The sequence below is a fragment of the Bos indicus x Bos taurus genome, chromosome 6 (assembly GCF_003369695.1).
Source record: "Bos indicus x Bos taurus breed Angus x Brahman F1 hybrid chromosome 6, Bos_hybrid_MaternalHap_v2.0, whole genome shotgun sequence".
NCBI lineage: Eukaryota > Metazoa > Chordata > Mammalia > Artiodactyla > Bovidae > Bos > Bos indicus x Bos taurus.
Window position 1 is genome coordinate 46,293,694 of NC_040081.1, and position 14,151 is coordinate 46,307,844.

General features: G+C 40.7%; 1 protein-coding gene across 2 annotated transcripts in view; it reads left to right on the plus strand.

Moving 5' to 3' along the window:
* TBC1D19 (TBC1 domain family member 19) overlaps positions 1 to 14,151 on the plus strand; it is a 151,608-nt gene that overhangs the window by 100,780 nt on the left and 36,677 nt on the right. For both annotated transcript variants that reach the window (XM_027544218.1, XM_027544217.1), the window contains exons 14-15: positions 4,056 to 4,140; positions 7,659 to 7,703. In XM_027544218.1, the coding sequence (XP_027400019.1) occupies positions 4,056 to 4,140; positions 7,659 to 7,703 (130 nt within the window). The remainder of the gene's footprint in view (positions 1 to 4,055; positions 4,141 to 7,658; positions 7,704 to 14,151) is intronic.

Below are 14,151 nucleotides of genomic sequence, written 5' to 3' on the forward strand. Positions count from 1 at the left end.
TCTGTCTGAAGATTGGAAATTTTTTGAAATGGGCTTTAGTGGGCTAAAATCAAGGTGTTGTCAGGGCTGTCTGTGTTTCTTCCAGAGGCTCTGGAAAATAGTACCTTTCCTTGAATAAGAAAAATAAAGTTATAGATACCAGAAAGGATACAAAATTATGATCAAATATAGGAACTAACTGAAAACCATTAGAATTATAATTCAGTTAAATACCTGTTTACCAAATAAAATATTGAAATCATTTATTCTTTTAAATATGAGAAATAATCATTTGGCATATATAATGTAAAGTAAAGAGCCAGGCAACATAAGTCCTTCATTCCTAAAGAGAGTCTGGGCCGCATGTCCCAGTGGCCACTGCAGACTGCCACTGTCTTAGTCCCCATCATCGTCATAATCTGCAGGGCTTCCCTGCTTCTGCCCTTGCCTGCCCCCACCCCCACCCCACACCGCACCCACCACGCCCAGTTCTCTTCATAGTGACTAGAGGAATCCTTATAAAGTCAGTTAGATCATTTCACTATTCTGCTGAAAACTTTGCAGTGGAGCTGCACTTCACTCCCAATAAAAGCGGAGATCCTGACGATGCCTGGCATAATTTGGCCTCTTTTCCTCTCTCACATATCTCTTTCCACTCATCTGCTCCAGCCACACTTGGTTTTCTCCAGCACATCAGGAGCACTTCTGCCTTAGCACCGCTGCGATTATTGGCTTTTCTGCCTGGCATGTTCTTCCCCCTGATATCTAAATGTTAATGTCCTCAAGTTCTTTCAGGTCTTCCATCAGATGTTGTCTTCTCAATGAAGTTCACCCTGATTGTTCTCTTTAAAATGGCAGTTCTCCTTCCTTATCCCTCCTTTACTTTGTTCCTGTAGCACTCACCAACCAATCTGTTATATAATGTAATTATTTACAAGGTTTGCTATTTATCTCCCCCTGCCCCAATCAGGCTCCTTAAGGGAGGTTTTTTGTTTATCTGTCTGTTTCCTTTGTCATATCCCAAGCGCGAGAGCACAGAGGGGTGAAACTGATTAAGAGTTGCGGCAGGTTGAATAAGTATTGGTCAACCTTCAACCTGTAGGAGTCAGGTAGGAGTGACTAGAGAACTAGAGAGGCATCTTTCAAAAAGATAATGGCTGAGAATTTTCCAGAAATGAGCATAAACAAAAGTTCACAGTGAAGAAACATGGTGGTCTCAAGCCATAGAAATAAAAACAAACCCAAAATTAAATATACTCCCGGGGGAAAACTATAGAATATGGAATAAAATTTAAAGTAGTAGGAGTAGTAGTAATGACTATAGCTAACATTGTAATAATACTCACTATGTGTTAGGCACTGCTTTAAGCACTTTATGTGTATTAATTAAGTCCTACAGTAGACTTTGAAGTAGATATTAATATTGTATATGTATGACATAGAGGAAACTGAGACTCTAAGAAGTCCAGTAACTTGCCTGATATCACACATCTAGTAAGTGGTGGGGCTATATTTTGGACTCCAGCAATTTAGTTTCAAAATAAATTTCAGATGAGCTAATGATTTTATTACCAAATGATTTTATCAAATTGCTAAACAAAATTGCCTGATTTTGTCAGGAGGCACTAGATTATTACTGTTGGTTGTTGTTTGGTTAGTCACAAAGTCATGACCAGCTCTTTGTGACCCCATGGACTGTAACTCACCAGTCTCCTGTGTACATGGGATTTCCTGGGCAAGAATACTGGAATGAGTTGCCATTTCCTTCTCCAGGGAATCTTCCCAACCCAGGGATGAAACCCAAGTCTTCTGCACTGGCAGGCAGATTCTTTACCACTGAGCCACCTGGGATACTGTGGCAACATGTAAATCCAAAAATCTCAGCAACTTAAAACAACAGAGGTTTATTTCTTGCTCGTGGTCATATTAACCCCAGATAGGATGGGGACATAGTTCTGTCATCCTCACTCCAGCACCCAGGTTAATGGCATAACCACTGTCTGGGACACTGATGGTTTCTGTGCAGAGGGAAAGAGGGACCCTGCTTAACTACTCTGGTTCTTAGAGCTTCCATTTGGAAACTTTCAAATGACACATACCTAGTTCATTGAGTAAAGAGCAAATCTCATGGGCACACCTAACACCAAAGTGGACAAAAAATATAAGCTGACATATGTTCTCAAAGGGAAAGAACCAGAAATGTTTGATGATAAACACCATTTACTTCATAGTTTAAGGGAATATGTATAGTAGACTATTATAAATGAGGGAAGGGACTTTCCAAGCATGAAAGTATTGGTAGATTTGAGCATATAAAAATTAAAAATAACTGTGTCAAACATAATTAACAAATCATTGAGCAGAGCCATTTATAACATATAATTTGACCATAGGTTAGTGTCCTTAACATGTAAAAATTTAAACAAATCAGTAATTAAAAAAACATCAATTTTAAAATGGACTAAGATGATGAACTGGAAAATAATGAAAGAAATGCAAATGGAAAAGTGGTCAACCTCATTAGTAACTAAAGCACAGTGCCATTTTTTTTTTACCTATAAGATGATCATAAACCATTTTGATGAGAGTAAGAGAAAATGTGTACTATCTTATTGCTGTCCATGTTAAAAACAAAAGCAAAATCTTTCTGAAAGGCAGTTTTTCTATGTATGTGAAGAGTTTTAGATTTAAAATGCCCATCACTTTGACCAGACAGCTAGTCCAGTTTTAGAAATTTAAATAAAGGTGTACATAAATATTTAGCTATCAAGAAGTCCACTGCAGCATTATTTATAGCTGGGGAAAAGTGGAAATAATTAAATGTTCAACAATAAAAGGTTATATATTATTCATCTGCACAGTGGAATATTCTGCAATGTTAAAAATGTGGGTAGAAAATACTTATAATATTGAAATAGAGTATAGGATAGTGTGCATTATCCTATTTTGTTTGAAAATGTATGTGTGTATGTATAAGAACAATCTGAAAGGATATACATTAAAATATTAACATTGGTGGGATTGTAGGTGTTTTTTCTTTTCTTTGATTATTTGTATTTCTAACGTTCTGGTTTTTGTCACAAACATGTATTGCTCGTGTAGTCTTTTAAAATAAGAATAAATTAGTGGCAGTGGTCAGTGTGCGTCTTGCCTTTGGGCCTGACTGATGCCCAGTCTCCGTATCTGTCCTGTTTCTAAAGCTGGGCCCCTTCCTCGTGCCTTGAAACCATGGTTCCTCTCTCCATTCGCTCCTGCTGCTGGTCCAGCCCTACTTTGTGCCTGTGTTCTGTTAACTGGCTTTCTCTGCCTTTTCTGTTATTCCCGAATTCTTTTCTCAGTGATGTTTTTTGAATCCCACATCTTTCACTACCAGGACCCAGATTTCCTATCACTAATCCTCTTCCTGGGGATTGGTCCCCTGTGCCAAAATTCCAAGCTGAAATCAGCAGTTCAGATCCTCTTACTGGACATCTTTGATTTTGACTGTCTGTCCTGCCTTTTTCACCTCCAGGTAGAGTGGTCAGGACAGCCAGCTCCTAACGTGTGTTGGACCACCACTTGTTCTACTGCTGCTAATCTCTTCTGGATACTTTGAGTTGCCTTCCCCCCACCTCTGACATGCCCACTGCCAGCTGCCGCATCCCAGCAGTGAGCCTGGTCCCAGTTTCCTGCACTTTCCAAACTGCTGTGTGCCACTGTAGTTATCAAGGGTTCCCTCTCTACATTCTTTATCTTATTAAATTTCTCTCAGTTGGTTCTTTTTTCCAGATAGAAAATACACTAATCAACTGGGTAATACAGAATCAACTGGTAGGTAGCAGCTAGCATTTTCTCCAGTTGTTCAAGGTTTAGGTGACTTAACAGTGAGAAACCTTTGGGTGAACTTGGGCCATCACACTTGGTTATCTTAACACTACCATAGGTGTACCAGTAGAGGGCACTCTTCCCATTGGCAGGTACTGTACTGAACTTGAGGAAGTCTATCTACCTCGGTACCTCATAAGCAGACATAGCAATGAATTACCTGTTATAAAACAGTGCTTAATTGTTTGTTTTTTCCCCAATGTTGTACCCAGGTGTTACTTTGTTTTTCCAGAGATACATCTGTATTGAGTCATTTTGCATACAACAGTGCTTCACCACCGAAATCATACATAAGAGGTAAACTTTTCTTAATTAAAGGAAATATTCTTTAGCACTTACATAATCATACCAAGACTGTTCATTTTATAACATATATTATATTTAAAAAAATTTTTATTGTAAATTATTTAAAAAGATGTCTTTTAAGTTATTATAACCATCCTTTTACTCCCAAGCAACTTATCACAAATCACAGGAAAGTGGATCTCCAAAACAGTGTTTAAAGTTACCTTCTTTATTTTTCCTGTTCGCGCTATCCTCTGTTGCAGCTTGTGTCATATATGTTGACTTTTATTCCCCCTTCTCACTATGACTTTATCATTTGAATTTGCTTTTTCTACTTTTTTTTTTGCCTTCGTTATTCCTTCTCTTAATGTTACACCACACTTGAAAGTTTGATATGATTTATATGCAATTAGCATTCTGATTTCTAGTTAGTGCTTTCTTATCTTTATCCCTAGCTGCCTACAAGATAATGCTATTTCAGTATGCTGCTGGCACCTGACGGCTGAGCTAATGGTCAGCTAAAAGACTTTCCCCTGATTTCTCATTTTTATTAAGTAGTGAACTCCCAGCACTGAAAGCTTGTGAACCTATTGTGTATGGTTTTCTGCTGTTCCCATAAAGAAGGAAGCTGTTTGCCTGTATCTCCTAAGTCCGACTGTCTGCCTGATCCTGCCCTAAGACAGGCCCACATTCCCAGGGCTAGGATCAGGCTCCCCCCAAACTTGGGGGCTCTCTCAGATACATTGCTTCTACACTGAATTGATAGAAACAGTTGGTTTGCTTGTTTGTTTCTTTAACATCATCTGCTGAAAAACTGATTGTAGAACTTAATTATCTAATGGACTCACCTCTAAATTCAGCCAGGATTTTAAAGCCCTGTCTTAACCTACCTAACTTTGGCTCCCTGTTTATTCCACATTACCGCATATTCATTCTAAATCTCTATATATTCCCTACACAGAAGGATTCCTTTTCCTTCACCCCCAAAATCATAGGTTCTTGAAGAACTAGTCTATATCTCACAGTATCAGAAAAACTGAGATTATTTCCTTCTATGTAGGGAAAAACCCAGTTCTTTCCTATTGTATTTCCCAGTAGTGTGTTTACGACTCACACAAAACACTTCACTTCTGACGCTTTTGTTTACACGTATGTGGGAGTTTTGCCCCACAATAACAAGCAAGTCTTGGCACCACCTGGGTATCCTACGTTTTAACTCAATTCTAATCTTGTCTACCTAGAGATGGTGTCAGATCCCACAGGTTAGGGACTCAGTCCCACAGTACTGCCCCCCTACACACACACACACACACACACACACACACACTGTTCAGACACCAGTCACAAGCATAGGTTGTCGCCTGTGCTTCTGACCAACTGGCTATAGGTTGGAGGTTCCAACAAACCCCTCTTTGGGTTTGATTAATTTTCTAGGGTGGCCCACAGAGCTCAGGGAAACATGTACTTGTATTTACCAGCTTGTTAAAGGATATGATAAAGAATACAGATGAACAACCAGATGAAGAGATACATAGAGCTAGCTCTGGGAGGGTCACGAGCACAGGAGTTTCTGTCCCTGTGGAATTGGGGTGTGTTATCGTCCCAGTGTTGACCTGTTTGCCCACCTGAAAGTTCTTCAAACCCCCTACTGTTGGGGTTTAAGTCTTCCTCACATATTTTGAAAGTCGCTTAGTCATGTCTGACTCTTTGCAACCTGATGGACTGTAGCCTGCCAGGCTCCTCTGTCCATGAAATTTTCCAGGCAAGAATACCAGAGTGGATATCCATTCCCTTCTTCAGGAGATCTTCCCAACCCAGGGATCAAACCCAGGTCTCCCACATTGCAGGTGGATTCTTTACTATCTGAGCCACCAGGGAAGCCCACATAGGCATAATCGATTATTAAATACCATTTCCAGTCCTTCCAGAGTATGGGGGGTGAGGCTGAAAATTCCAAGCTTCTAATCATGGCTTGGTCTTTCTGGTGACAAGCCCCCATTCAGGAGCCCACTCAGGTCACCCGAATAGAACAAAAGATATTCTTAATGCTAGTTTCATTTAGGAATTGACAAGGGTTTCAGAAGCCTTGTATCAGGGACAGCATCAAAGACAAATACTAGCATAAGAGATGCTCCTAGTGCTCTTATCAAACTTAGGAAATATCAAGGATTTCAGGAGCTCCGTGCCAGCAACCAGGGGCAGAGACCAATTATACATTCTCTATTATCTCTTACTCACCAAGTCCACTAATCTCTCATCAAGTTCCCTCTCCTCTAAACCTCTAAAACACGTAAAGCCTGTGCCAGAAAATTCAGCAAACATATCTTAATGTTCCCTGTTGTAGTCTGGACTATAAGCCCTGTGGTTCAAGGCCCATATTTTACATCTGTTCTGTTTGCCTCTTGGCACCTAGCCCAGTATTGAGTACTCAGCAGGTATTCTCTATCATCCATCCCTCTGGATACCTGTCAACCTACCATCTATCTATCATTTCATTTTCTTCTTACTCACAAGATCAATCCTTGTTGTCTCCACTTTAACCTAAACTGCTCATCCAGTTCTCCATTTTTTCTTTGCCACCATTCCCAACAAGAAATACAAAAATTGTTTTAATTAAAATCTTGCCTTAAAGTCAAATGCAAAAATGCATATGTCTTTTCAGTAGACTCAACAGTGTTAGAAAAACCGTCGAGATAAACATTACCTACTTTTTCACACTTCAGTGGAAAGTGGGAAAAACCTCAGACCTTTAAATGTTTTGAGGAGAAAATTTTTTAAACTCCTTTAAATATTTAGTTGTGGTAAATATACTTTAATTTTCTGAGACAATGTTGATATCAAATATTTATTCTGTGACTCAGACTAAAGAATCTGCCTGCAGTACAGGAGACCCAGATTTGATCCCTGGGTCGGGAAGATCCCCTAGAGAGGGGAATAGCAACCCACTCCAGTATTCTTGCCTAGAGAATCCCATGGACAGAGGAACCTGGTGGGCTATGGTCCATAGAATCACAAAGAGTTGGATATGACTAAGCAACTTTCACACTTTAGGTCATATTAATTGTTTAAGGACTCAGAAAATATGACCACTGTCCAGTGATAGATATTTAATTTAAACTCTTCTCCCATTCCATAAAAATGATAAACTAATGAGGTATTACAAAGCTTAGACTTACTTTAATGACAAAAATAGAATTACTTATAATTAATACAACAGTTCTGTGCTTACAAATAGATGCTGCTCTTAAGTGCTTAAGGAGCTTGAAAACATTTGTTTTTTAAATTATTTGCATCACTTGCCTTGTACTTAAATTTTCATTGTTAACCTTCATTGATGAAAAGATTTGCTGATACCAAAAGATTGGCTGGCATATTTTCAAATTAATTTCTTATGAAATGAAAGGAGATTGTACTATAGTAGTTTTTAAAATTCCACTAATTATTAGTATATTCACAAAGTTAGTTAATTTTTAAAGTTTTTTCTATTTTATTTAACAATATTGGAACTCTGTGTGTTTTTTCTCTTACAGGAAAACTAGGACTAGAAGAATATGCTGTCTTTTATCCACCAAATGGTAAGAGTAATGTTATTGCTTCCTCTAGTGGGAAATAGGAAAATTACAACTTTTATAATAGGAATGTGACTTTATTATTCTCTATCTTTAAATGAACAATAATTTATCATCTAAAATAAACCTTCTGTAAAATAACTATTCTAATGAAGTTTTCCATATTTGTGGTAGGTCTGTGCTGAGCTGTGCATGGCCTTTCTGATTTCCCTTGAGACCAGTAATAGTATTTGTGAGCAAGCTAAGAAGACTCAGGTGTTAAGTGCAGGGCATGTAGCTTTGCTCTGAAGGACACTAACTCGTCTGTCCAGTACCTTCCCGTGGCTTTACTGGAGCAGTGCCCCAATGAGTGGATTGCCATGTATTGCACTTTGTTGTTCTCATGGTTTGACAAGTGTGGTGGTGGGGGTGGTGGTTTAGTCGCTAGGTCCTGTGTGACTCTTGAGACCCCATGGACTGTAGCCTGCCAGTCTCCTGTCTATGGGATTCTCCAGGTAAGAATACTGGAGTGGGTTGCCATTTCCTTCTCCAGAGGATCTTCCCTACCCAGGAATCAAACCCAGGTCTCCTGTATTGCAGGCAGATTCTTTACCGACTGAACTAGGAGGGAAGCCTCTTGACAAGTGTAGTATTTATGAAATAAAAAATATTTCAAGAAATGTAACTCCAAAAATTTGTATTTTGATTAAAGTGGTCAAATGTATAATGACTCCTTTTGAAATTCTTAGTTTTAAAGATATGCTCCTTGGAAAAGCACTATATAGCAGTCCTTATTATGATAATATAAAGTGGCATCCTGAAGAAGTTATTTCACTCCAGCAGAGTTAAGACCGTGGCCTTTGTAATCCTGTAGACCTGGGTTCAGATCCCAGTTCTTGCAGCTCACCCTATGACCTTGGGTAAGTTATGCATTTTGCCAGACTTGATTCGTCATCTATAGCACATGGGTAACAGATTAAAGGAGATACACTGTATGAAACAGCACAGTTGGATGTGTAGTGAGTGCTCAGCAGATGCAACTTACACGCCGGGCTTAGCTTCCTTACTGACCAGCCCACATGAAGCTCACAGACAGCGCCGAGAAAGCACAGGCTGCCTCCTTGTGCCTCCCACTTCTGTCCCGGGCCCCCTCCTCTGCCCCTCCTTGAGCGCTGCAGTTCCAGCGGCCCACCCCGCCCGACTTCTGCTGCTCCTCTTGGTTTTCTCCGTGCAGCTCTTCTTTGCAAACATTTTCCTAGGACTTCTTATCTGCTCTCTTGCTTCTGTTTGTTAATTGCTCTTCTATCTGTTAATTCAGTTCTGACTTCTACATTATTTAACTCAAACTTAACATGTCTTAAGCTGAAGTAAATTAACTTTCATATTTATAAAAGAAAAAAAAAAGCAAAATTAAATTAAAAAAAACAGAACAATAACAATAAAAACCCAAATACTGAACTGTTTCTCTCTCACTTAAGTGTGCCTGCCAGTCATTCAAGGCCTAACATCTGGTAGTCATCATGATTCTTTTCAGTCTTGGATCCTCTTCCTCCAACAAATCATGAGGATATTCCAATTTTATCTTCAAAACCCATCTGGGACCCTCATGGCATCATCATAACTACTACCTTGCCCTCATTCAGCCTTTAGACACCAGTAGATACAGACTCGGAGAAGACAATGGCACCCCACTCCAGTACTCTTCCCTGGAAAATCCCATAGATGGAGGAGCCTGGTGGGCTACAGTCCATGGGGTCGCTAAGAGTTGGACACGGCTGAGCAACTTCACTTTCACTTTTCACTTTCATGCATTGGAGAAGTAAATGGCAACCCACTCCAGTGTTCTTGCCTTGAGAATCCCAGGGACGGGGGAGCCTGGTGGGCTGCTGTCTATGGGATCGCACAGAGTCGGACATGACTGAAGCAACTTAGCAGCAGCAGACGCAGAGTACATCGTGAGAAACGCTGGGCTAGAGGAAGCACAAGCTGGAATCAAGATTGCCAGGAGAAATATCAATAACCTCAGATATGCAGATGACACCACCCTTATGGCAGAAAGTGAAGAAGAACTAAAGAGCCTCTTGATGAAAGTGAAAGAGGAGAGTGAAAAAGTTGGCTTAAAGCTCAACATTCAGAAAACTAAAATCATGGCATCCGGTCCCATCACTTCATGGCAAATAGATGGGGAAACAGTGTCAGACTTCATTTTTTTGGGCTCCAAAATCACTGCAGATGGTGACTGCAGCCATGAAATTAAAAGACGCTTACTGCTTGGAGTAAGTAACTGACCAACCTCAGTTAAGTTCAGTTCAGTTCAGTTGCTCAGTCGTGTCCGACTCTTTGCCTAGACAGCATATTAAAAAGCAGAGACATTACTTTATCAACAAAGGTCTGTCTAGTCAAGGCTATGGTTTTTCCAGTGGTCATGTATGGATTTGAGAGTTGGACTACAAAGGAAAGCTGAGCGCTGAAGAATTGCTGCTTTTGAACTGTGGTGTTGAAGAAGGCTCTTTAGAGTCCCTTGGACTGCAAGGAGATCCAACCAGTCCATCCTAAAGGAGATCAGTCCTGGGTATTCATTGGAAGGACTGATGTTGAAGCTGAAACTCTAATCCTTTGGCCACCTGATGTGAAGAGCTGAGTCATTGGAAAAGACCCTGATGCTGGGAAAGATTGAGGGCAGGAGGAGAAGGGGATGACAGAGGATGAGATGGTTGGATGGCATCACCGACTCAATGGACATGGGTTTGGGTGGACTCCATGAATTGGTGATGGACAGGGAGGCCTAGTGTGCTGCGGTTCATGGGGTTGCAAAGAGTCAGACACGACTGAGTGACTGAACTGAACAGAACTGAGACACCTAACTGATTTCCCTTCCTCTAGGCTTTTCTAGCCTTGTTCTGTTTTTCACAGTGCTGTCTGAGTTGTATATCTAAAAGGAAAATCTGAAATTTGTCATTTTTCTCCCTAAAGTTTCTTAATGGCTCTGCATTTCTTTATAAGCAATACCCAAACCTCTCAGGAAGCATAAGAAGGTCCCTCTTGACTCTGGCCCCTATTCAGTCTAACTCCTAGCTTCATTTCTCACAATTTCGTATTTTACTTTTTTAAAAATCACAAAATATCAAATTAGTAACTCTTTGCACAAGCATACTCTCACAGAAGCAGTATGCTGCTTCCTGCCTCGTTACCTCGCCTGGTCCTGTGATTGCAATAGCCCACTCAGCCCTTCTTCACCTGGCTGCCCTCCAGGTTCAACTCAGGCATGATCCTCTTCAGGAACCTTTCCCTGGATCCCCAGGTGAGGTTAAGGGCCATTCTTCTAGACTCTTATAGTACCCAATGTGAAAATCTTTGCTATCTCATATTATATTTTCTTGGCATTGATTGTATATGCTTTATCACCCCCTCTACATTGCAGGCCTTGTGAGGTTCAGGACTGTAGCATTCATTTTTGTTCCTCCAGGATCTCATTATAGTAGGACTTTCAGTTCAGTTCAGTCACTCAGTTGTGTCCGACTCTTTGCAACCCCATGAATTGCAGCACGCCAGGCCTCCCTGTCCATCACCAACTCCCGGAGTTCACTTAAACTCATGTCCATCAAGTTGGTGATGCCATCCAGCCATCTCATCCTCTGTCATTGCCTTCTCCTCCTGCCCCCAATCCCTCCCAGCAGCAGAGTCTTTTCCAATGAGTCAACTCTTCGCATGAAGTGGCCAAAGTACTGGAGTTTCAGCTTTAGCATCATTCCTTCCAAAGAAATCCCAGGGCTGATCTCCTTCAGAATGGACTGGTTGGATCTCCTTGCAGTCCAAGGGACTCTAAAGAGCCTTCTCCAACACCACAGTTCAAAAGCATCAATTCCTCAGCACTCAGCCTTCTTCACAGTCCAACTCTCACATCCATAATGACTACTGGAAAAACCATAGCCTTGACTAGACGGACCTTTGTTGGCAAAGTAATGTCTCTGCTTTTGAATATGCTATCTAGGTTGGTCATAACTTTCCTTCCAAAGAGTAAGCATCTTTTAATTTCATGGCTGCAATCACCATCTGCAGTGATTTTGCAGCCCAGAAAAATAAAGTCTGACACTGTTTCCACTGTTTCCCCATCTATTTGCCATGAAGTGATGGGACTTTAATGAGTATTTAAAAAGCCAATTTAGAGGCTTTTTACTTTTAACATGTATGTATAACCTTTGTTACATCTGTCTCCCCAGAAACTTAATTTTATAGTTATATAAGGATTGAGAAATAAAAAATAATTATCTCTGAAGGGCCAGATGAGATGTCCATGGAATCAAGTTCCTTTCCTCTATTCATAGAAGAGCTTTTCCAACTTAGTTTAGCATATATTAGCTTTTATTTGACACACATGCCTAACAAACTTGGTTTATGGGTTTTTGAAAAGGCAGAGGAACCAGAGATCAAATTGCCAACATCTGCTGGATCATGGAAAAAGCAAGAGAGTTCCAGAAAAACATCTATTTCTGCTTTATTGACTATGCCAAAGCCTTTGACTGTGTGGATGACAATAAACTGTGGAAAATTCTGAAAGAGATGGGAATACCAGACCACCTGACCTGCCTCTTGAGAAATCTGTATGCAAGTCAGGAAGCAACAGTTAGAACTGGACATGGAACAACAGACTGGTTCCAAATAGGAAAAGGAGTTCATCAAGGCTGTATATTGTCACCCTGCTTATTTAACTTCTATGCAGAGTACATCATGAGAAACGCTGGACTGGAAGAAACACAAGCTGGAATCAAGATTGCCAGAAAAAATATCAATAACCTCAAATATGCAGATGACACCACCCTTATGGCAGAAAGTGAAGAGGAACTCAAAAGCCTCTTGATGAAAGTGAAAGTGGAGAGTGAAAAAGTTGGCTTAAAGCTCAACATTCAGAAAACGAAGATCATGGCATCCAGTCCCATCACTTCATGGGAAATAGATGGGGAAACATTGGAAACAGTGGCTGACTTTATTTTTTGGGCTCCCAAATCACTGGAGATGGTGACTGCAGCCATGAAATTAAAAGACGCTTACTCCTTGGAAGGAAAGTTATGACCAACCTAGATAGCATATTCAAAAGCAGAGACATTACTTTGCCAACAAAGGTCTGTCTAGTCAAGGCTATGGTTTTTCCTGTGGTCATGTATGGATGTGAGAGTTGGACTGTGAAGAAGGCTGAGAACCAAAGAATTGATGCTTCTGAACTGTGGTGTTGGAGAAGACTCTTGAGAGTCCCTTACTGCAAGGAGATCCAACCAGTCCATTCTGAAGGAGATCAGCCCTGGGATTTCTTTGCAAGGAATGATGCTAAAGCTGAAACTCCAGTACTTTGGCCACCTCATGGGAAGAGTTGACTCATTGGAAAAGACTCTGATGCTGGGAAGGATTGGGGGCAGGAAGAGAAGGGGACAACAGAGGATGAGATGGCTGGATATCATCACTGACTCGATGGACATGAGTCTGAGTGAACTCCGGGAGTTGGTGATGGACAGGGAGGCCTGGCGTGCTGCAATTCATGGGGTCACAAAGAGTCGGGCACGACTGAGCGACTGAACTGAACTGAACTGAACTCACTCCAGTGTTCTTGCCTGGAGATTCCCAGGGACAGGGGAGCCTGGTGGGCTGCTGTCTGGTGGGTCGCAAAGAGTCGGACACGACTGAAGCGACTTGGCAGCAGCAGCAGCATACCCCTGTAAAAAAAAAAAATGAAAAGAAGCTGATATAGATTGGAGAATGACTAACAACAGTAGAAGTGAAAATCAGAGACCTCGCAAAGGAAAATAGAAAAGCTATAAAACAGCATATAAAAGCACACCTGCAAATCAGTCTGGGACCATTTTATGTAAAAGCCAATAGCCCTCTTCCTTTTAAAAAAGTATCATTAGGTTGTAACACATATATTAATTTGAGACTTTTATAATGAGCTTAAGGCACCAAGAAAAAAATATTGTTATAGCAACAATAGTAATAGTAGTCATCAGTATCAGCTAACATTTTCCATGCAGAACTATGTAGTAGGGAGTGCACTACATACATTATATGTTTTAATTCATTTAATCCGTACAAGAACCTTCTCAGCCAACTTACTACTAGTATTATCCCTACTTACAGATAGAGGAGCTGAGGCACAGTGTTAACTTGCCCAGTGGCAAAGCCCGGCTTTGAATGCAAGCTGTTTGACTTCAGAAGCAATATTCTTTTTTTTTTTTTTCTAATTTTATTTTATTTTTAAACTTTACATAATTGTATTAGTTTTGCCAAATATCAAAATGAATCCGCCACAGGTATACACGTGTTCCTCATCCCGAACCCTCCTCCCTCCTCCCTCCCCATACCTTCCCTCTGGGCCGTCCCAGTGCACCAGCCCCAAGCATCCAGCATCGTGCATCGAACCTGGACTGGCAACTCGTTTCCTACATGATATTTTACATGTTTCAATGCCACTCTCCCAAATCTTCCC